Raw genomic sequence first — 23,681 nt, 5'->3', positions numbered from 1 at the left:
GAACACCAGGGAAGCTGCTCTCAGAAAGCTGGGTAAACAGTCTGCCGGAGATTTACAAGGTACTTTTAAGGTCCCCCTGTGTTCCCCTGACAGTAGTGCGGGGAAACAGAATCTCAATTAACGGCCAGATGTTTTATGTATGAAGCTAACAGCAGAGACTCTGGGAGGCTTGGAAAGTGAATGCAGAGCCCTGCCTGGCAGCAGGCGGCTGGGCCAGGGCTCCCAGGAAGTAGCAGGGAGTGGAAACGGAGGTGCTGCCTGTCACCAGGCCGCTGCAGGTGGCTTTCCAGAGTGGTTCCCCCAAAGAAATAGGCCAGGCCAGCATGGTGGATGCGGAACTCAATTCATCAATGTGACCAAACTAGAACAAGCACAGGACCTGAGGGTGCCTCAAGCCACTGTTGCTCCTTTCTTATTCCGGGGCGTAGGGCTGCTCTGTTGTACCCGGCTGCTCATGGCCACAAGCGGCTGTTACACAGCAGTTCACCGACCAGGCCTGTGGTTCCCCTGGAACGGCGCTGACACCCCCACACTGCCAGGGCCTGCCCCAAGAAGTGCCAGGACCCCGGTGCTGTCTGTGTAAGGACTTGCCCGACGCTGGGGGAATTCCCCAGGCTCACAGCCCTTTGCACCAACACAGCTGGCACGAAGGGGCTGTGGGCCGGCTGCCTGCCCAGTGCACCATCAATAGAGGGACCCCTGTGACTGCAGCCGCCTTCTCTGACCAGCCCAGTACTATGGGTCCCTGACACAAGTGCCCTGCATTGACCAGCACAGGGATAGTTATACAGCCCCAATTAGGGTGGACCAAAGCCATCACCACACCTTGCATGGGAGGCAGAGGAGAGATCCAGGAGCAGGAAGAGGACAAGGATCTGCCAGGCAGGAAGAGTCTGGAAGGGAGAAGATGGCATATTTTAAAGGGATTAGAGCTGACTTTTTAGTGGATCCGGTCCTCATTTATCTCCAGTTTATTCTCTCTCACACTCATCTCCTTGAGGCAGGGCAGTGCGGTTATCCCCATTTTACAGATGTAGAACTGAGGCATGGGATAGATTAAGTGACTTGCCCATGGTCACACAGACAGTCTGTGGCAGAGCAGGAACTGAACCCAAGACTTGAGTCTTAGCCCAGTGCCTTGTCTACTAGACCAGTGCTTGTCAAAGTCGGGCTGCCGCTTGTTCAGGGACAGCCCCTGGTGGGCCGGGACGGTTTGTTTACCTGCCACGTCCGCAGGTTCGGCTGTTCACAGCTCCCGCTGGCTGTGGTTCGCCGTCCCAGGCCAATGAGGGCAGCAGGAAGGGCAGCCAGCACATCCCTCGGCCTGTGCCGATTCCTGCAGCTCCCATTGGCCTGGGACGGCGAACTGCAGCCAGCGGGAGCTGTGATCAGCTGAACCTGTGGACGTGGCAGGTAAACAAACCGGCCTGGCCCACCAGGGGTGTCCCTAAACAAGCGGCAGCCCGACTTTGAGAAGCACTGTACTAGACCATCCTTCCTACCCCTCAGCCAGGGGTTTGAGTGAGCTGGAAGCAATCACCGAGATGCACAAATCCCAGCTCTGGAGACAGGTGACCTATTCAGTTATTTTGGTAGTTGGGAGTTGATTTTTGCTCCAACAAAGAAAGAATTAGAAACAAATAAGGGAAAGAAATTGGCTCTGTAATCCTGACATGGCATTTGCTACATCTAAGCAGCCACATCTAATGGGATGCCGGCAGAGTTTCCACTTGAATACTGATGAAATTGCTCCATTTGTCCTTAACTTCACAGTAAAGGGGCTGCTGGAACTTTGCCCTTCACTCACAAAATCCTCCTGTCTCAGCTTTGAAAAACAATTGGTTACTTCAAACTGCAGCATCAGGCAGGGAAGTAAATCACCAGTGACAGCAGATAAAGAGCTCCCTTTACCACCACCACCCTGGCTTGAAAACATTTGTGCCTGCTACCCAAACAAGATCTTTTCTGCCACAAAAACAACATTTGCTTCCAAGCTCCATTTCTTCCTGTGAGCTCAATTGTGGTCCCAGCTCCCACCCCCATCTCTGCCATGGTGAGCTCAGAGGCAGGCAGGATACCTCCTAAGGCTGCTAAGTGGGATGGTGTCACAGCTCCAGCAGCCTGTCACTCCTGCTGTAGCAGTAACTTCATAGCAAACCACCGCCCCACGCCTCCTCTTCTGTTAGGTGCTTGTGGTGGGGCAAAGACTCACTAGTGTGGCATCTCCTGCTGGTCATCCTGGGAATTAGCTCTTTTCCAGCCCAGAGCACCCTCTGCAGGCCGGTGTCTCTCCTGCCACTGGCCCCCGTGTCCCTCCCGGACCCCAGTGCCTCTCTACATCAGGGTTCTGCCCCCAGCTGTAACCCACAATCTGAGTCTCCCCACCTAGGGGAACCCCCAACCCTCTATCCCCATCTTGCCTTAGTGGCTACTGCCAGTCACCATCTAGCCCCCTCTCACTGGGGCAGACTGCAGTCTATAAACCCCTTATCATTGGCAAGGGGGTTAGGACCTGCTGCCTTTGCTTGTCTCTGGGCTGCCCCTCTGCAGCCCCAGTAACTTTTTTTGGCCCTTTTTGCAAGGCCTGCAGCCTGGGGTTTTTCTAGGTTGGAGCTCCCTAGTTCCCTGTGCCCCTCTCCAGCACTGCTCCACCTCAGGTACCTTGCTAGTACCCTTCATGGGCCCTTAACTGGGCCTGCAGCCTGGGTTTTTTCTACACTGGGACTCCCCAGCACTGCACCACTTCAGATACCCTTCTCTCCCAGGCAGCCAGGTCCTTCTCTCTCAAGAAGCTAGGGAGAGCATCTCTTTCTGCCTCACAGCCCTCTTATAAGGGCCAACTGGGCCCTGATGGAGCTGGCCACAGCTGGGGTCAGCTACCCAGTCAGCTTCCCTCAGCTTTCTTATCCCCTTTCCCCGGTGCAGCCCTCTCCAGGGCTGCTTTTAACCTCTTTTCTGTGGGAGTGGGGCAGATGCCCCACTACAGTGCTGTGCAAACATGTGCGAAGAGACAGTCCTTCCCTCAATGGGAGTATAACCTTCACAGGCAAGATGGACAAAGAGTGGGAGGGAAAATGAGACAGGAAATTGCCCAAGGTCATGCAACAGGCCACTGGGAATAGAAGCCTTGCCTCCTGCCTTGATGTGCCTTCTATTAGGCCATGCCGTCTACAGACTGGGTTAAAATAATCCCAGCAAGAGTCCTGACCAGCTCCGTGGATCTTTGCTCTGCAGGTAAAACCGCACCTCCCTCCTCACGTGCACCTGTCTGACACCATTCAATTCATGGGGTCCATGGGTGCAACTGAGGCTAGAATATGGCTCTGGATGTCGAGATTGTTTATCTGTCAATCAGACCCGGTGTGCAGCTTATATACACCCTGTCATCACACATGGAGACTCTTCTAATGCCATAGGACAAAGGGGTGAGTTAAGGATTGTCCGAGACCCTCCTGACATGTGTGGCTTCATCCCAGAAACTTTATTTTAATTCAGCCTTTATTAGGTTAATATCCTTTCCAAAAATTAAAAGTCATTGCAACAATAAATGGATAAACCTTTCATGGAAACACATGACATTGGAAAAAAAGGAAGCTAAATGTATATACCAGCTGAAGGATCCCAAAGCAGCGTATTAGATGTGTGGATATTTATGTGAGTAACTGTGTGAGTGTAATAAATCATTTCATGCACCATTGAAATGCAGCCACCTCTGGAGTAGAACATGGCAACTGTTTAACAATGCACAGCAACACTATGCACCAGTTAAGGAAAGGAAGAGAAGAATACCATATCCTATTAAAAGGTGTTTTTTTTTTCCTCCTGGAAAACAAACCTATAGGAGTTCTCATTCAAGAAGGAACTTAGGCATGTGCTTAACTTTAAGCATGTTCTTAAGTCCCACTGTCAGCAAGAGGAAGACAACAGGAGCTTAAGCACATGCTGGGAAAGTGCATTCATAGATAGGCATATTTATCAAAATGGATTTTTTGATTCATTAGATTGTGTCAACCTGGAAAGCATTTTTGTGCATCTATTTCACAAAATAGTCTGTCTGGAAATGCCTCACAACCATCTGCAGTATGGAGCTATAAAATATATGTATTAATAAACAATAGTAACTTTGCAAGTGGGTAAAAATACCAGGGACTAAATTCAATCCTGGACACAGTTCTGTTGCAGTCAATAGTTACACCTGAGATGAGTTTGACCCTAGGGTTTCATCTCTGGGGACAAATCCATCTTTTTCTATAGGTCACAAGTCAAAATAGGTTGGGGAGTCTCATCCTTAAATCTCTAAAGGAATGTGTCCACATTGGCAAGCCACAGCCCAATTCCCTGCTCAAGACAGGGCCCGAAAGTGGAAGAGTAGGGTAAAGTGCTACAGGATCCAGATGCATTTAGCAGAGTCTGTATATTAGGACACAAAGGCGCTGGTCAAAGCAGCTTGGATTATTATTTTCTATGCTACAGTCATGCCTAGAGGCCCCAGGCGAGACAAGGGCTCCACTGGACAAGGGTATGTCTACACTGCAATCAGGAGATGTGACTGCTAGCAGCACAGGTTACCCCACTCGAGTATGTACCTAGGATCCTAGGCAGGTGGGGCTAGCCTAAGCCATAGCCTGTGCTCCTGCAGCTTCACTGCCATTGTTATTCGAGTATCAGAGGGTAGCCGTGTTAGTCTGGATCTGTAAAAGCAGCAAAGAATCCTGTGGCACCTTATAGACTAACAGACGTTTTGGAGCATGAGCTTTCGTGGGTGAATACCCACTTCCTCAGATGCATGTAATGGAAATATCCAGGGGCAGGTATATATATGTGTGCTAGCAAGCAAGCTAGAGATAACGAGGTCAGTTCAATCAGGGAGGATGAGGCCCGGTTCTAGCAGTTGAGGTGTGAAAACCAAGAGGGGAGAAACTGGTTCTGTAATTGGCAAGCCATTCACAGTCTTTGTTCAATCCTGAGCTGATGGTGTCAGTTCATCTGCAAATTTGACACCATCAGCTCAGGATTGAACAAAGACTGTGAATGGCTTGCCAATTACAGAACCAGTTTCTCCCCTCTTGGTTTTCACACCTCAACTGCTAGAACAGGGCCTCATCCTCCCTGATTGAACTGACCTCGTTATCTCTAGCTTGCTTGCTAGCACACATATATATACCTGCCCCTGGATATTTCCATTACATGCATCTGAGGAAGTGGGTATTCACCCACGAAAGCTCATGCTCCAAAACGTCTGTTAGTCTATAAGGTGCCACAGGATTCTTCATTGTTATTTGAGTTAGCTACATTGAAGTTAGCTGGGGCATGTTTACACAGGCTCCAATCACACCTCCCAATGGCAGAGCAGACATACCCATAGTGAGATGCAGTCCCTACCACAGAGAGTTTACAATCTCAATAGACAAGAGGAACAAAGTAAGCATTATGATCCTTGTGCTACCGATGAGGAACTGAGGCACAGAGAGAATAAGTGGCTTGCCTAAGGTCACACAGCGAGTCTACAGTGGAGCAGAAAGTTGAACCCAAATCTCCTCAGAGCCACTCCAATCTTGTAACCACAAGAGCATCCTTCCAGGTGTAAGTGCATTAGCAGAATAGACCAGGGCAACGGAGAAAACCTCTCCTGACGCCCTTGGTGTATCAACTGTGGGTCGGACAAGTGAGTACAAGGTCCGAGTTACTCCAGGATCAGAAATCCTCAGAGCATCTGGAAGCTTTCAGCTCCTCTGGAAGCAGCAGTGGGCGTGGATGAATGTTGGTGCAGCCTAGAGGAGGTGAAATGGTGCTTTCCTTTGAACAACGGCACCGGGCACATATGGGAATGAAGCACGGGTAGGCACAGGAGCTCTGGCAGATTTTGAACACATTCACGCATCTGTGCACTAAAACAGGCCTTTATGAAACACTGTCAGGCAGAGCTGCAGAATTAAGAGGCATTGGCAGAGGTGATTGGGAGAAGCTTCAGACGATGTCCCAATGCAGCTATCGATCACTCAGACGCTTTGGCAAGCCCCAAGTTAACCCAAATATTTCACTGTTTTCCCTTGCTGGGGAGGTTGTGTTGGCCTCAGCCAGAGTCCCCCTGCTTCCTCCCACCTTAATTTTCTCTTCCGCCGTCAAAGATGGCTGGCTAAGAGGGGCCTCTTCAAAGTGCTGCTTGTGTTCTGTCTTACGGGCTTATATAGCCCCTGTTATTCTAGTACTAGATAGGGTGACCAGATGTCCTGATTTTATAGGTCCCAATTTTTGGATCTTTTTTTTATATAGCCTCCTATTACCCTCCTCCCCATCCCAATGTTTCACACTTGCTGTCTGGTCACCCTAGTACTAGAGCACCTCAGGACAGCCCCACAATACCTGTGTGAGGTAAGGAAATATTATGTGTGTGGTGAAGAGAGAGGCTAAGGCCCAGGTCCTCAGGGGGTACTTAGGCTCTTCGTTCCTATTGAAACTTTGCATTTCAGTGGATAGAAATGAGGAGCGAAGCATGAGTGACTTGCATAAGGCCATATGGGAAGTCTGTGGCAGAGCAGGGAGTTGAAGCTGGGTCTCAGATCCTAAGCAAGGGCCTGAACTACTAGATTGTCCTTCCTCTTGCTCGTGCTGTTGGCTAGGTGGGGTACAGTAGAGACTTCAGGTGAACCCGCCCGCACAATGGGCGGAGCACTCCCACTCTCAGGGCCTGATTGGCTGCTCCCCCTCCACCTTGCCTCCTCATTTACCCCAGTGCAAAACGACTGGACCATGTTACCATCCTGAACTGGGAGCATTTCACACTTGTCAATGACTGCATAAGAGCAACCATGATTCAGGTCCTCCGTCTGCTCCGGGGCAAAGGACTGACCTGAGGCTCAAAGGCAAATCCATGGATCACGTGAGTTATCATAGCTCGTGCTTTCAGAAGCAGGATAATAAAGAACCCCTGGGTCCATCGCCCCCGCTGCATTGCACAATCATCTATGTGCATTACAGGATTTTTCTTTTTTGTTTTCCCCAGAAGAACCCTGTATTGGACCCAGCTAAGGGTGGGTTGTGGGACTTAGTTGCCCAGGATCTGATGTCACTGGGGAAATCTTAGACTTGCCAAACCCCATGTATCCAACGCTCCATATTGTTTGAAATTTGTTTCCAAATTACTATCACCCCCAGCATTTGTTTTTCTAGCTCCCGCCCCAATTTCCCAAAAGCTGCGGTTTCAAGGACCTCTGCAAAATCAGGGTTCACCTGGATGTCCCTCTGTTGCACTACCATTGCCCCAGCATGGCAGACCCAGTTGCTTTTGTAGGTAATAAACTTGTCTTGTTTTGTCTTAAACCAGTGTGTGTGGAAATCCTAACTGGAGGCAGAACGCTGGGTATATTCCTCTCCACACTGAGGGAGGGGGCGAATTTCATGAGCTTATGCTGTGCAGCTGAAGATGGTATAATTTGAGGTTTGCACTCCAGAGGGGGATGAGCACTTGAGTAACTGGGCAGTTCCTTAGCTGAAGCCTTCCCATGCAGGGGCTAGTCAGAAAGTCTGTTTGCATGTTACAACAGGTGCGTGTGCCCCTATGTGTGTGCTGGTGAAAGAGTAAGACCGGAAGCGTGTCTGCAGCTTGTCACGGCAGTACAGTTGAAGGGAGTCCTGTCTGGTGGGTCAGGTGGGCTCAGTGGTACCCCAGTTCCCAAGTGGCACCCCTGGTGGAGGGGAACCTGTCACATCCTTATCCATCCTTATTTATTCTCTTCATTTCAGTTGGATGGGCATGGCCATCAATGCTCTCAATAGCTATCAGTATCAAGACGGGGGTGGCTGACTTTACTTTTTACCAGGGAAAAAGTTTGCAGGTAATTTTCTTATTCACTGAAAAATGTTACCTGAGGCCTTTTGAAAGTTGTCAAAGGAGGAGGAGGTAAAATAGCCCTCACTCCTGACAGCTGTTTTTGACAGCTGTGTAGCACTAGTGGAGAAGACTTCCTCCAAAGGATACCTCAGGCCACTGGGCCACTTTCAAAGCCACCATCATGAGCAAGGCTGCACCCATAAATTATTTATTTCCATCCTGGGCTTGTCATCTTTTACTGCTTCAGCAGGGGGACACTGAGTGGATTTAATGGTGCAATTTAATGCAAACGACCAAGGTAATGAAGTGCAGCCTGTAGATGTGCTACTGCTGGCTGAGTTCTTCTGTAGCTCTGACACGCTAAGCAGAGTTGCCCCTGATTGACATATGGATGGGAGACCCGCAAGGAGCTGCAGGGAGTGGTGCTGGTGCTCAGTAAGTGCTGCTCTTCCCTCTCGTTCTGCACTGAGCTGCGTTCCGGAGGCACTGAGGTGACAGCTTTAGAATGAGATGTGAAGCGAAAGTCCTGTCACAAGACTCCCCTGGATGCTGTCTGGGGAGGATGTTGGGTTGAAAGGTGCTATGTAAATGGAAGCTATTCTTAGCCACTGAACCACCGGGAGGCAAGCGCAAATGGGCTGAGCCACAAAAAGGACAATGGTGGTAGAAGTCTTTCTGTGAGCCCTCGAGGGGCGTTCCGGCCCAAGGGAGCACGGAATACCCCCATTCCAATACACATACAGCTGGATTCTGTTCTGAGGTACCCAGGAAGGACAGCCTTGTGGTTACGGCATCAGATTACAACCCTGGACTCCAGGGCCAATGGTGACTTTACACCACCCCATGCTGGGCCAGTCGTTGAGTGATTCAGCCCCTGGGGTAGGTGAGAGGGGCTGCCCTAACATGTGCTCAGCTGTCCACTGCTCCTACAGGTCACTGAGGTAGCCAGGAATAATCAGGAGGAAAGGAAAGTTCTAACGAGGCCCTTGTTCCTTGGGAACAAACTCAGCAAACACCTCACACTGGGGACAGCAGAGGTTCAGCTATTGACTACACTGGCACGACACACCCTTGACTTCAGGGGAATTCCCTGGGGACCGTCCCTTTATGCCAGCAGGGAGCCATTGGACACCAATGGACGGAGCCCTAGGTACCCAGCGTTAAACCCACAGAGCAGGCTAGAGTCTCCTCTCGGTTACACCAGGGTAGTGTTGTACAAATCTGAATGCCCATTTGCTCCATATCGTCCCGCAGGGCAAACTCTTATGCAGCCTACCTCCTTGGGATCCCACTCCTTTCGATGGGCTGTGTACACTGGGGTGACAGGAACACCTACAGGCCTTAGTCAAGATCAGGGCCCCATCATGCTGGGCATTGTACACTCGCAGTGAGAGAAGTCCCTGCCCCAGAGAGCTGAGAGTCAAAGCAAAGGGTGGGAGAAAGGAAGCAATGTTACCTCCTTGTCACAGATGGGGAAACTGAGGAACAGAGAGACTAAGTGGCTCACCCAAGGTCACGAAGGAATTGACCCTGGGAATTGATCCTAAGTCTGTACCAAGCTCAGCATGTCACAGGGATGAAGTTAGCCCTGCGGATGGGAGACCCCCAGCTCCTGCAGTAAGTGCTTTCTTTTCCCTGTGCTTCTTCCCATCCACTGACTGTGAGTGGTTCCTGATCCCAGCCCAGCTGTTCAGACATGTTGCAAGCAGGAATCGGATCCCTCTCTCTTCTTTATTTGATCTTTCAGTGGGTTCAGCCCTGGTGGGAAGGGGCTGGGTTGACAGCCCTGGCACCAACGGCCTTTTAGTGAGCCACAGAATAGGCACCCCATGGGCAGCAGCCAGGCCACCTCCCCTCCAAAGTGTCTTGGCCCTGGCTGGGGGGACCATCTCCAGAGAAAAGAGAAGCGTTCATTCCCCAGGCTCGGCCGGCTCTTGGCCTCTCTGCTACATGTCAGCAAGTGGGAAGCTCATCTTCCACCCCCGCTGTGCCTGGTTTGTTTCATCCACCTGTTGTAAGATCTCTGAGGCAGGGACTGCCTTGGCATGAGTGTTTGCATAGGCCTAGGGGGCAGGACTGGGCATGGATTATGGGGGCAGCACTGGCCCCCTGGTAGAGGGGAAGTTGGGGCCAATTTCCACCAATGCAGCTTCCTTAGTTGACAGATGATCAGCAGGGGCCTTGCAGCGGGGCTCACACCTCCTGAAGCTGGAACAGATCAGGCCTGCATTGGCAAAGAGAGTGAGAGGTTGGGATGAGATGAAAGAAAGGTCAACAGACTGCTCTCGTGTGAAACTGGAACGGGAAAGGAACAATTGCCCAGAAGTCCAGCTTCCCATCAGCAGGTTCCAGGAGCTCATTCCATCTTAGACAACAGGGGCCTCCAAACCCTGAACAGACTGATTCCTTGCTGGTGACATCAGGCTGTTCACTCAAGACTTTTTCAGCCTTTGAAATGCTGGTGTCATGGGGTGGAATTCAGTCCTGACATAAACTGGTGCAACTTCATGGACTGCAAGAGAGCTTTACTCACACCAGGGCTGAATTCTGCCCTTATCCCAAATCTTAAAGCTGTGTCACAAGCCTTCCCTCCCTTCACCAAGCATTCATGGCTGCGAAAGACTGAAATCGATAGCAGAAATCAGACAGGGCATGCAGGAGCCAACCAACAACTGAATTCCCTGGTGCATTGAGGCTGATATGAGGTAAGCTGGTGGTTCTCAGTTTTCCTCACCATGACTCCATGTTACAACAGGGAAAGATTTGGGGATCTACTTCATCTGAGAAAGGGCAGGTGGTTGTGAGGTCCAGGTTGAGAGACCATGGTGGAGAACCTTTACATAGGCTCAGTATGTGAAGAAAAACCATGGTGCAGCCCTCTTAAAGTCATTAAGTTCTCCCTCAGCCTTTGAAAGTAGTGATGCCATTGGGCAAAGAACAGCTTAGGTGATTACAACATTTAGACTGTAAGCTCTTCAGGACAGCGTGTGTTTTCTATCTCTGGAAAGCATCTAATAGATTTTGGCTCAATCAGTAAATTAAAATACTTCTGCCTCCTTAAATTCCCCTTGCAGTGTCAACTGGAAACAGACTCCTTCACTTCCTTTCTCTAACTGTTGTGTCAACTTGCTGTGCACTGTTGGCTGCTGTGATCCACCCCAGAGGCAGCTGCTTTTCATTAGTGCACAAACTGTCTGTAACGTGCTTTTGAGACTGTTAGATGAAAGGCTCTGTGCAAGTCTGTCAGACAGTGTGTGTGTGTGCGTGTGAGGGGGCAGGGAGAAGAGCTAAAGGAAACAAGTCAAGTGGTGTTGGAGAATGGTAGTATCAGGGGACCACCCTTACAAAAATCACAGCCGGGAAGCAGACACTAATCATCCGTACGTATTATTATGGGAAGCAAGTGCCAAAGACAGGTACAGGACAGATTTTATAAGGCTAGTGATTCCTTCTATTTTTTAATTGTCCATTCAGTCTTTCATGATTTAAGTAGATTTCTTTTATTTTAAAGCACTTTTAAAATAGCCTAGCTTTAATGAGTCATTAATATAAATACCCTGCCTGCTGCATGGTGCTATGAAATGGATTTGCAATACAGCATTTTATTTGCTAGGATCAATGTTTCTGACTTATTCCATCCTTCGGGAAAATTTCATTTATGTCAATAGTGCCTAATGAGATAGACAGAATTTGTTTCCCTTCTCCTCCCTGCTTTTTCTTTTCTTGACTGGTCCTCACCCTAAGGAAGCTGAAAGAGAGAAGCCTTCTAAAAACTTCTCCCTGGCCCTCATGAGCCCCTCAGCAGGAATGCAGCTGTCATAAATCAATGGCCATTAATCACAACGAGTTCCCTGGCAGCCTGAATAAAAGGCCCATCTCATATGGCTGTGGCTCACTTGCTTAACTTCGCTGCTAATGAAATGAGCAATCTATTCCAATTCATTTGGTTAGTGGCCCCGCTGTAGATCACAGCCAGATACAAGGAGCATTAACTCTGGGCCATCCTTCTATCCCCTTATTTTCCCCTCCCACCTTTTCTTCTATCAATAACAGACTGGAAGGACCTGCTTGGTTTCTTGAGCTATTAAGAGGGTAGGAGTGTATTCCTCTGCCTGGGGTAATTATCCCCCATTTGCAAACTGCAAAAACTAGTGCTGAAGTTCTAGATAATTGGAAGACTTCCACACAGTTTTGTATTGATTCCATCCAGAATAGAAACATAGAGCGTGAAAGAGTGAAGGGGCGAGAGAAAGAAAGGGAGCGAGTCTTAACACATGGCTGAAACAACACACAGAAGTTTGCACGACCACTGCTTCCTGCATTCTCCTGGCATGTCCCTATTAGAAGAGATGGGTGAATCAAAGAGCTGAACATCCTCGACTCTTGGCCCTCTGGACCCAATTAGGCTGGACAAGAACAACCAATTGTCAATAGCACAGAGGGAGCTTCCAGCATTGCTATGGAGGACAGGTGGGAGTGGGGAAAGAAATGCACTTTTAAAATGAGACCGTTTGCTGACTGTGGCTTACAGCGCCCCTCTGTGCCCATGGGAGGAGCAGACAATCCAGGCATACAAAAGAGGGAAGGGGCCTGAAGCATGCACTCCTTATCCCCCAGAGACCATCTCCCTGGAGCAAGAACACGATTATTATTAATAGTATTCCAGCAGCAACTAGTGTCCCAGCTGAGCCTGGAGCCCCGTTGTGCTGGGCACTGCACAAACATTAAGAACTTGGGAGTCTAAACAGGTGAGTCAGACAAAGGGCGGGAGGAGAAACAGGCCCAGAGAGCGGAAATGAAGTAACTTCCCCAAGGCCACATAGCAGGTAGGTGGCCAAGGCAGGGGTAGAACCCACAGTTCCTGAGTCCTATTCCAGAGCCTTATCCAGAGTGGGTCCCATTTATCACTAACTGCCTCCCTTACTGGCAGCCTGTGAATGACCTATGGAGGCTGCTCTCCCTCTAGAGAGGGTCCCTCTTGGCAGGGCTGTGTGGAGACTGTTGAAATGACCCATCCTGTACCTGTGCAGAAAGAGAGACCTCCGTTCCCCAGGGGGTCTGCAGCACCAGCAAGCCCGTCAGGCTAACGCGTGACCTGAGTGGGAATATCTGATGGCAGAACTGGGCCCTACTTTGACCTGTCCGGCAGTGTGATGAACTGAATTGAGCTTAAACTCTCCCAGTGGGAGCTGAAGGACAAGGCCGGAAGAAATACTTTACTACAGCAGTTCTGAGTGTGGTTTGTATCCTGAACACAGGGCCTGACACATTTCTGGGCCGGCCCAGTGACTCTGCGGCCTTGACTCTTCCCATGAAGGGCCTGTCTCTGACCTCCTCTCCACAAGGTTTCTGCTGCACCCAGAATCCCTCTTGTCAGTATCTTCATTGTGTCTCCCCCATCCAACCTAATTTCTGCAGCTCCCCACTAGAGCAGCCCAGCACCCGCCTTTTGTCTGGAGGCTCAGGCTTTCCACTCTTTGCTCCGGCCCCATCGCTGCCTTCTGCTGCTTCAGCATTTATCTGGACAGAGCTTAGTCTTTTTCACAGATTTCCCTGCCCTCTCCCCTTTGCCCTGCGCATAAAGTGTGTATGCTATGGGCCAGCTGGGAAGGAACAGAGACAAAGGAGATGCGGCAAGAGAGATGGGGACAGAAATAGGAGTGCGGCATGGGGGAGCAGACACAGAGAGGAGGCAGACTTGAGATTTCTCAGGGGAGGACGAGCAGTGAGAAATGAGAGAGGGAAAAATCACAATGGGGACAGAGACAGGGGACTTCAGGTGAACTCTCCAATTTTTTAAGGAGCCAGGAGGAGTTGCCTCTGGAGTCAACACAGGAGGGAACAGCCAATCTGGCCCTGAAAAATGTAGAAATTAAAACATATTTTGGTTTTCAAATAGTCGGTGAACATGCAAATATATGCAAATGAGCATACCTGCTTATGTAAATATATGCACATTTGTTCACAGGCCTTTAGAGGGCCCAGTGTGGGGTGTAGGAAGATTTCATCCCCACCTCTTTGCTAGGTGCAGGCACCAGAGGATGAGCGAGGAAAGCTCCAGGCTCCTAGGGCGTTCTCCCTGGCTACCTCAGAACCTGGCTGCACGCTGCAGTAGGAGCTAGCCCAGACCTGCTGCTGTAGAGACTCTGGCACTACCCCAAACCTCTTTGATGCCCAGGCCTGGAACAACTGCCCTGTGGGTCCTTATCACCAGTTCAGCTAGTCAAAGACTAGTGAGGATTTTTCACTGAACGTTTGAAAAGAAAGTTTGTTTTGTTTGAAATTTTCTGGATAATAAAACAAACACACACCCCCTACACTGGATTTTTGACCATAAACTACAACATTCGCATTCTTTATTTTTTTCCCCAAATTCTTCCCTTTTGCTTTTCCCTTTCTCCTGCTGCTGAGAAAAGGCGGGAAGGAAAAAATCTATTGTGGGTACCCAAACGCAACATTTTTTGGTATTTGGTTTTTCATTGAACAAAACAGAAAATAATGAAAGCAAATTCATGGAACATGAAGTCCTCTTCCATTTAAAAAAGAAAATCAACCAGGTCTAATTACCAGCAGCCCACACAGCCCTTTCTATTGCTGGCCCCCTTCCCGGTGTTGTGCAGAATGCAACATTTTAAGCCCAAAGAGTGAGAGTTGTGGGCTTCAGAGGAAAAGGGGGTGATTGATGTCTCTATATTCTACGGGATCCTTGGTTCACGAGCTGTTCATTTTCTCTACAGTGGGATAACATGTGCACTCTGCATTTGTCGATGAGGAACATTCGGGTAATGCACCATCTAAGAAGCAAAGCAAAACAACTCTAGAAAACGTGTTAGTTTAAATGAGACTGCCAGTGATTTAGACTTCTGTAATTCTCTGAGTGGGCATGACATTGAGAAAAAGATCCCAAATCCATCAGCCTAACTAGAAGGGAGGGGGACCAGAGAAAATAAAGAATTTAATCCATGAATTATTCTGCACCCTACAGTTTAGTTTTCTCCTAATATATAGCTGGGCTGAAAAGAGAAGTTTCTCTATTGGGTCAGTTTGTGTATTTCATCACTGATGCAGAAATGTTTCTTTATGACATTCCAGCGAATGTCACAGGACTTTCTTATTATTTATATTCCAGCATTGCCTACTGGCCCCACCAAGACTGCCCCCTAATGTACTAGATACTGTGTACATAAATGGTAAGAGACAGTCCCTGCTTTGAAGAGCTTACTATCTAGCCAGACTAGAGAGAAAACAGGTGGGAGAAATGAAGCATTTTTAGCCTGGTATTACAGCTGGGAACCTGAGGCACAGAGAGGGCCTTATCTCTTTTACACTTGTGTAACTCCGTCGATTGCAAGAGTTACTCCTGATTTGCTGGTGTAATTAAGAGGAGTAGAAGACCCTAAATGATTTGCCCAAGGGCTTGTAGGAAACCTGTGGCAGAACAGAGAATTGAACCTATATCTCCTGAGTCCCATGCCAGTGTACTAGCAACAAGCCCAACCTTCCTTTCTGTGGACCTGTGTTCAAATCCTCCCCCAGGTCCTAGATAAGATGAATGTTGTCATCTCGGCTTAATTCACAACACCAAAAAAAGCCACTTCCCTGTTTGTCACAGTCTCTGCTCAGGAGTAGGTTGGCCCTTGACTCTCAGGGTAGTGTTGTGGCACATTGGTGGTTCAGGACTATAGGAAAGGGGGCCAAATGGGAGCTGCATCAGCAGAGCTGCGCAGGAAAACATGCACATCACCTGCCAGCTCTATTCTCGATCATTGCCAGTGGCCTCTCCTTTTGAAGAGCATGAACACAAAGTTAAAATACAAACATTTCTGACTCAAATAGCCAACCCATCCCCTCTCCTCGACTGGGAAATCCTGGGGACTTTGATTACTTCCCCTGTGAGTTCAGCATGCTGCTAGAATTAAAATGTACACTGCTTGCAGGAGAGCGAAGCAGAGCAGAAGCCCAAGGCTATTTTTTTAGATGTCTGTGTTTGGGATAATTTTTTCCTTGTATCGATTTTTTTTTCGTAGCGCAATTAAAAAAACAAACAAACCCACACCCACCCAAGATCCATTTACCAAGGATTCAGATGTTGCCTCCAGGTAATTATCAGGGCAGATGAATGGTAATCGTACTATTAACATCCATCCTGTCCTTGCTGCAACCACCCTAGAGATTCAGTTTTGGCCACTGTTTGTACACCGGCTTCTAAAATGTACAGATGAGCTAAGCCAGCACCATCTGTATGAGCAAAAGCTTTTATAAGAACAAGTCTGATACCTTTTGGGGAAACAGGGATCTCTCTGTGTCTATCTATCTTGCCTCACCAGTCATTTGTCTGTCAGTCCGGAAAATGCAAGTATCGGGAGGGTTAAAGAGTACACTCATCCGTACAAACTGCTTCAGCTGAATGTCTGGTGAAATGCAATGGCGATTATTAATTGTAGCAAGGAAGCAGTGTCAAATACACTAATCGATTAATTGGGCAGCAATCAGAAATGACAAAATGAGGCTCATGTTCTTTTAAATTGTCTGGGAGGCAGGATTATTCTAAATATATTTTCAAGCTTCAGATCAGCATGTCTCTTTTGTTGCTTCTCAGCAGTGCCTTAGCAATGCTGCACGGTACCCCACGGTACCCCAGAATATTACAGCCTTTTAAAAGATTGCCCAGCTTGCTGCCTTGTGTATCCAAGTGAATGGACTGTTAAAAATAATTCAAAGGAGATTTGATTTGATTTTTTTAAAAACGCCTGCTTGGCAGAGGCAGAGTGTGAGAAGAAAAGAACATCTCTAGGGAATTAAAACCCTGTGTACCAAACTGAGGCAAACAAGGACAAATGGATAAAATCCACCCTCTGGCCACCTGAGCCTCTCACAAACAAGTCTTCTCAGACAGACCTGAACAAGAGGAACACACCTGCTAAAAGGACAGACTATTTGTGAGCTGTCACATCGCTCTACTGTATTCTGTATTTATTTTGCTTTCCAGCAACAGATCTGTCTCAACACAGCCTCTGCCCTGGCTCCTTATCCCTGAAATGAGATCACAGAATCCTTTAAAAGATGCTGATCTGAGTTACACTGGTGCAAATCTAGGGTGGGTCCACTGACTTTGGTGGAGTTACTCTGGATCTGCACCAGCAGGAATGAGATCAGAATCAAACTCATCAGGCCAGATCCTCTGATGCGGTAAATCCATGCAGTTCCATTGATTCTGGTGGAGGTACTCTGGATTTACATTGGTGTAACTCAGATTGGAATCGGATTCATTGGAATTCTGCTGATTTATGCCAGCAGAGGATCTAACCCAATTATACGTTTCCTTCAAACTGAAACAAATAAGCTGCAAAATTAGAACCTGACAATAAGTTAGGGTGACCAGATAGCAAGTGTGAAAAATCGGGAGGGGGCGGAAGGTAATAGATACCTATATAACAAAAAGCACCGACTATCGGAACTGTCCCTATAAAATCAGGACATCTGTTCACCCTACAATAAGTGAAGAGGAGAAATGCCTCCTTGTGTGATACGTAGCTCACATTGTTTTGTAATTGAAAGTGTGTTGGACAAAATATTAAGGCTTAGTGAAACATACGCTCATTTGTCTGTTGCTAAAATACCAAGGATATACTGTAGCAACAGTAAACACAGCCAGGTGAGTGCTAGAAAGCACAGAGACAATGCAAACATCTTCACTTAGAGTATGATTTAAATTACAATGTGCTTTTGATAAGCCCCTGAGTGCTAGAGCGATGGAGCTACAATAGTAATGAAGTCATTTAATTTTGATTTGGATGAAACACATACAGACCAGAGAGCAGGCTAGGCATAAACCCCCAGCGCTCACACTCGCTTAAGAAGCCAGTCATCATGTGAATTTGATTTGGAGTGCTCAGGTAATCTAGCTACTTATGTCAGAATCCTACTTTTTCTCTCATTTACACTAAAATAGCTTCAGTCCAATATCCAAATCATGGCACAACAGTACATTTTCAGGTGGAATGGTACGTAACTTATCAATTTATGTCTCCTTTGTCTGGCTTCGTGGCAGTCTTATCTTGGAACCAAGTTTCCACTCTCAGGATATCCTGTCTTTGTAAGACTTTCAAAATAATTGCTATTCTATGAATTGTCTATGGGGACAGCAGCCAATAGAAAGAGGAACTGCCCCATGTCAGACTCGGTCTCTCTTGCTTCCTTCATGGAAGAATGCAGGAAAGACTAGATTATTTTTGCAAGGTCAGATAAAGGATCAAATGCTAAAAAAGGCGAAAGTGACTGAACTACCTTGGCGTACTGAGATGAATGTATTAGTCACTCTGTGAATTCAGTTAACAGACTCCATGAACCTATGTTTTTATTTATCTTATCTGAATGACTGACGGTTTGCCTATGCTTTTGTACAGTATCCATCACTGTGTATTCTGGGCATCTGGGAGATGCCATATGGGATCAGACCACTGGCAGGCTATGATTCTGTTTATGGTCAACATGTCATGCTTCGGAAGAAGGAAAGAAACCCATAAATGCAGCAGGCTGGGGGGAATGGCAGAATGATTAGAGAGGAAATTCCTTCCTGACTCCTGCGGTCACCTTATACCTTGAAGAATGAGCTTTCATTACTCCTATCTTATGGTAGCATGCTTTGCATATACTGAAGTCTCCAGACACAGACAGTGAATTTTCGCTGCAGGACAATTAAGATCAGAATGCAGTAGGGAAGGCATACTCCTTTTCAACTAAATGGGGAACCAGCCTAATACCCTTCAGAAGGCTGGAAAGCACACTTTACTCAAACTGCTTTAGAAGGAAAGCTACTCTCCCTTAATTTAAAGCAAACTTCTGGACAAGACAATGTTCAGGGAATCTTATTAGAGTGATTTATGTTTTTGTGCTAGGAAAGGATCCCAGCTGGTACTAAACTCTGCTCACATTTTATATCAGCAATAACCCTAAGTCACAGGAAGAAAAATCGCACACATTTCTCTGGGCCTGAATTCTTGTGCACCTTGAACTCCCAAGGGCCAATTAGCCCGTTGGACCAATTCTGTTATCATTTATGCTGGTGTAATGCACTGACATAGGTGGAAGTTTCCAGATTTAGCCTAGTGTAATTGAGAGCTGAATTCGGTCTATTGACTGTAGTGGTGTTGCATATTCTTACGCCAAGGCTGAATTTGATCTCTATTGATTTCAGGGGGAGGTTGGGCAAGCAGTGAAGGACTGGACTGAATCCTTAACTCACTGTGTCATTGCAGCTCAAATGGTGTAGAAGATCCTCTTAAGTGCTCAGGAACCTACTAGGACTGCACACAACACAGTGAGTTATGGACAGGGGGCTGGAACCATTTGTATCGTGGGGGTGCTGAGAGCCATTGAACCAAACTGTGAACCCTGGATATAATGGAAGCTACTGCAAGCCAGGGGGTACGGTAACACCCCTAATTCCAGCACCTATGGTTATGGATGGTGTTTACATCTTAACCCTGAGTTGTCTTTTGAAGTTATATCCCTAATGTTATTTGAAATAGGTTTTTAGCTTTGCATTTCCTTCGGGTTTATTTCAAAAGCGGCACAGCAATACGATGCATTCATTTCACTTCGTTTTAAAATCTCCAGAGGCGTCATCCTGGCTAGCTATGTGAATCGTTATGTGATCGCCTTTTAAAAGAAGGAGCGGGGCTTCTTCAGTGCCATCAAAGTGTGTTATATGCATAATTCTTCATCAACAGACCACAAGAGCTCTGAAAGCTGCCTGTTCCCCTGAATCAGGGATGAAATGGTTGTTTGAAAAAGTTTCAGCCCATTGTGTAGATAATTTCTGAGCTTCCATTTGGTACCCTGATCATTTCAAAATACCCACAAGGAGACCTTATTATGGAATAGTCCCTTGGCAAATTTTTTTATAGAACAGTACTGTTTGGACAAGAAGCTCCGAGGGTTTTACACAAACACTAATTAATGAAGCCTAAAAATATCCAAGGGAAGAATGTAGATATGGTTATCTACATTTTACTAGTGGGTAAATGGAGTGACAGAGCTGTTAAGTGAATTGTCCAAGGACACAAGGTTGAGTCAGTGGCAGAGCTATGAATAGAACTCAGGAGTCCTGGCACTCAGTCCCCATCTCTAATCACTGCACCATGCAACAGAAAATTTCTTTCAATTTTGCAAGCACAGAATAGCATATTAAATTGATAAGACTCCATTTTTATTCTCCTGTAATTTTTCTTTAAATGTCAAAAACTTCAGTCTGGTCCTGAGATTATTTATACCTAAATTTCAGCTTGGAACAAATTTCTTTTATCATAGAATATTAGGGTTGGAAGGGACCTTGGGAGGTCATCTAGTCCGACCCGCTGCTTAGGGCAGGACTAATTCCCAGATTTTTACCCCAAATCCCTAAATGGCCCCCTCAAGGACTAAGCTCACTACCCTGAATTTAGCAGGCCAATGCTCAAACCGCTGAGCTATCTTTTGCCTGTGGGAGGGTGTAAAGATTTTAAAATGTGGGGAAGGGGAAAGTTGACAGTTTGAAAATGAAGGGTTTGATCCTGTAAATTTTTATGCAAGCAATCCTTACTCAACAGGTCATCCCCATTGAAATCACTGGGACTACTCATAGGCGTAAGGGATTGTAGAAGCAAGTGCTGGTGAAAGGTACCAAACTGACTGGGCTGGAAACCAAAGTGCTTCAGTTATCCACAGAAGAACTAAAGCACAGACAACTGCAAGGCAGCCTTCCAGCCCCTGACCTCCCCTCCCCAGCTCTGCCAACGTACCTCAGCCCTACAGGCCAGACTGTCTGGCTCATTGACTTCTTGGCTGTTCTGCTAAGATTGCCAACTATTGTGCCATGGGACATCTCCGGATTGAGCCCACCAACCTATTTCACCGAAACATCTTGCTGTCAGATGGCAACAACTTTTGGTCACTCGAACCTGAGTTAGGTTCACATCAGTGAGCTGCCGCTGTAAAATTCCCTCTGTGGCTACCTGCCACCTAGTCCCCTGGCTGGCGAACTCTGACTTATGGCACCATGGTCATTCTTATTTATTTGTATTACAGTAGCTCTCAGGGGCAGGTTGGCGATCCGTTGTACGGAGTGCACGCAAGGAACGTTCCTGAGCAGCTGGCAACCCAGGTGTGTGACTATTCTCCTTTTCATTCTGGTCTAGTGGTAAGAAAGGGAACCTGGGTCCTGTTCCTAGCACTGCCACTGAATAACTGTGTGGGCTTGGTTGGGGGGGTTAGGAGAAGTCATTTTGCCACTCTGTGCCTCAGTTTCCTTACCTGTGGGAGGTGGTAGGACAGTCTAGTGGATAAGATACGAGGCAGACCAGGGATCATATCCAGGTTTAATCACTGATTTCCTGTATGACCTTGAGCAAGGCAAACAGTCCCTTTCTGCCTCAGTTTCCCCAACTGCAAAATGAGATGACAGCCCCACAGAACTGCAATGTGTGTGTGTGGGGAGGGGGGGATCCACGAATGTTACTGAGGTGCTCAGACTCTATGGCAATGGGGTCTCTAACGAGATAGACAAACGTTTGGAAATAGGATAATGATACTTGTCCACCTTTGAGAAGCACTTTCAGAGAGTGGTTGTGTGCAATATATTCCTGCTCTTTACTATTTATTACGCTTTCTACATTAAATCAACTGGCATGCCCCTATGCATGGTTAATGCCTGTTTTTTGCCCTTCCAACATGCCCTGGGAGTGATTCTGATCTCTCTGTCAAAGTGGCAAACCAGGGGCCGCGCCACTGAATGTTTGGAGTCGCTCAGGATTTACACTGCTGTGCCAGAGACAGAATCCTGCCCACGGTCTTCAGGGGTCTAAGGTTCACACTCTGGGGGTCAAAACCACACTGCTCTCCCCACATTGCTCAATGGGGGGAAAAGGGGGGAGGATCCAGGTTAGTGGGGAGGGTGCTCTGGGAAGGGGTGACAACCACTGCCCCACATCTCAGCTTATTCAGCCCAATTGTCCCCACCCCTGGCATTTCACCTACCTTGACAGCTTCAGCGTGGGTCACCCTGTCCAACGACTTGTCATTGACCCTCAGGATCTGGTCCCCGACCCGGAGCCCTTCTTTCTCTGCCAGGGAGCCCGGCTCCACCAGGGACACGTAGATGCCCACCCCGTGCTCAGCGCCCCCTCGGATGCTGAAGCCCAGTCCTTCGTGGGTCTTGTTCCTCTTCAGGCTCACCTGCCTGAGCTCCCCGCGCAGCTCCTCCGCGGCGGGGCCCGCCGGGGGAGCTGTCCCGCGGGCGGCGGTGCTGAACTCCGGCCCGGGAGCGGGCTGGGGCCAGAGGCGAGCCGCGGGCGGGGGCGGCGCCGCCAGGGGGGCGCTGCAGCCGGGCAGGAAGCCGGACTGCAGGTACAGCCCCTCCGAGGTGTAGCGGTCGAAGAGCAGCTGGTCGGAGCGGGGGATGACCAGGCGCAGCATGGGCAGCAGCTGCCGCTTGTCCGGGCTGTCCAGCAGGACGCGGAGGGTCTGCACCAGGTCGAAGACGTTGCGGCGGGCGTGGTAGACGTTCAGGCAGTGGATGAATTGCTCCCGCTCGGGCTCGCTCAGCAGCAGGTTCAGGGCACGGTGCAGCTTCCGCACGTTGGCCGAGAGCAGCCGGGCGCCGGCCCCCGAGGGGGACCCCGCCGCCGCCGGGGAGCCGGAGCAGGAGGAGTTCGCAGACATGCGGTCCAGCCCGGCGCTCATCGTCCCGCAGCCCAGGAGGGACCCCGCTGCCCGGGGCCGGCGTGTGCCTCCCGGTCAGAGCATCCTCCGGCGGCCCCCTGCTCTGGAGGGGGCTCGCCCTCAGTCAGCCCACAGCCCCCGCCGCGGGGAACGGGCGGCTCGCAGGCTGGGCCAGGGGCTCAGCCCCCAGGGCGGAGGAGCCATGAGCGAAGGGGGAGCCCCCTCCCCGGAGCAGAGACCGGGACCGCAGCTGGAACCCCCCCCCCCGGGCTGCCCTTGTCCTGGGTCTCCGGCGTGTCCAGCGAGAAGCGATCTCGGACCCCCGCTCCCCGGCTTCTTCCTCCCTTGGCAGAGGTGGGGAGCCCCCGCCGGGCTGGCTGGAGCCCCCACCGCCGGGAGCAACCTGGGTCCCCAGCTCCGCCGCTCCCAAGGGCCTTTCCCCGGCCGCTGAGCCGCCGGGATCCCCGCTGCCGCGGGCTCGGGCTCCGGAGAGCGACTTCGCTCAACTGTGGAGCCAGCGCCTGCCCCGTGCGCCGCCCGCTCTGGCTGCGGCTCTCCCGGAAATGACGTGTCCACTCACTGCTCGCCGGTTGCCAGGAGACGGCGTGATACAGCCCAGGGGGGTGCGGGGCAGCTCGGGGATGGTGCATGGGGGCCTCTCACTGCTGCGGGCTCACTGTGGGCTTGGCTACAGGAGAACTGCGGTGCCTCTTCCCTCCCTCCCTCCCTCTTTTCTTTTCTTTTCTTTTCTTTTCTTTTCTTTTCTTTTCTTGTAAAAGCAGAGACAACCTCTGCAATCCCCCATTGCCATTATAACTGCAGGGGACAAGCAATTTCCCGCCCTAATTTCGCATGCCTGGAGATGCTCTTATAGATCAAGTCAGCGGATTGTTTATTAAGCGAAGAGGACGTGCCAGCAGGGCCGACGCTTCCATTTAGGCGACCTAGGCAGTCACTTAGGGCACTAGGATTTGCGGGGTGGCATTTTGCCACCCTCGGTGGCAATTCGGAGGTCCTTCCACGCTCCGGGTCTTCGGTGGCAATTCTGCGGCTGGTCCTTCGCTCGCTCCAGGACCCGCCGCCGAAGTGCCTCGAAGACTGGGAGCGTGGAAGGACACCCCCCGCTCCCGCCGCAGAATTGCCGCCAACG

At 49.2% G+C, this 23,681-nt stretch overlaps 1 protein-coding gene across 1 annotated transcript in view; it reads right to left on the bottom strand.

Moving 5' to 3' along the window:
* Window positions 1–22,552, bottom strand: part of WHRN (whirlin) — a 103,172-nt gene extending 80,620 nt beyond the window's left edge. Inside the window, 3 exon segments of the mRNA XM_050926458.1 lie at window positions 21,848–22,095; window positions 22,170–22,212; window positions 22,214–22,552. Of these exon segments, the coding sequence (XP_050782415.1) occupies window positions 21,848–22,095; window positions 22,170–22,212; window positions 22,214–22,552 (630 nt within the window).
* Window positions 22,553–23,681: the final 1,129 nt, after the last annotated feature.

The sequence above is a fragment of the Gopherus flavomarginatus genome, chromosome 17 (assembly GCF_025201925.1).
Source record: "Gopherus flavomarginatus isolate rGopFla2 chromosome 17, rGopFla2.mat.asm, whole genome shotgun sequence".
In the NCBI taxonomy this organism is placed as follows: domain Eukaryota; kingdom Metazoa; phylum Chordata; order Testudines; family Testudinidae; genus Gopherus; species Gopherus flavomarginatus.
The sequence above is the reverse complement of the archived record's forward strand: the minus strand, read 5'-3'. Positions and strand labels throughout refer to the sequence as shown.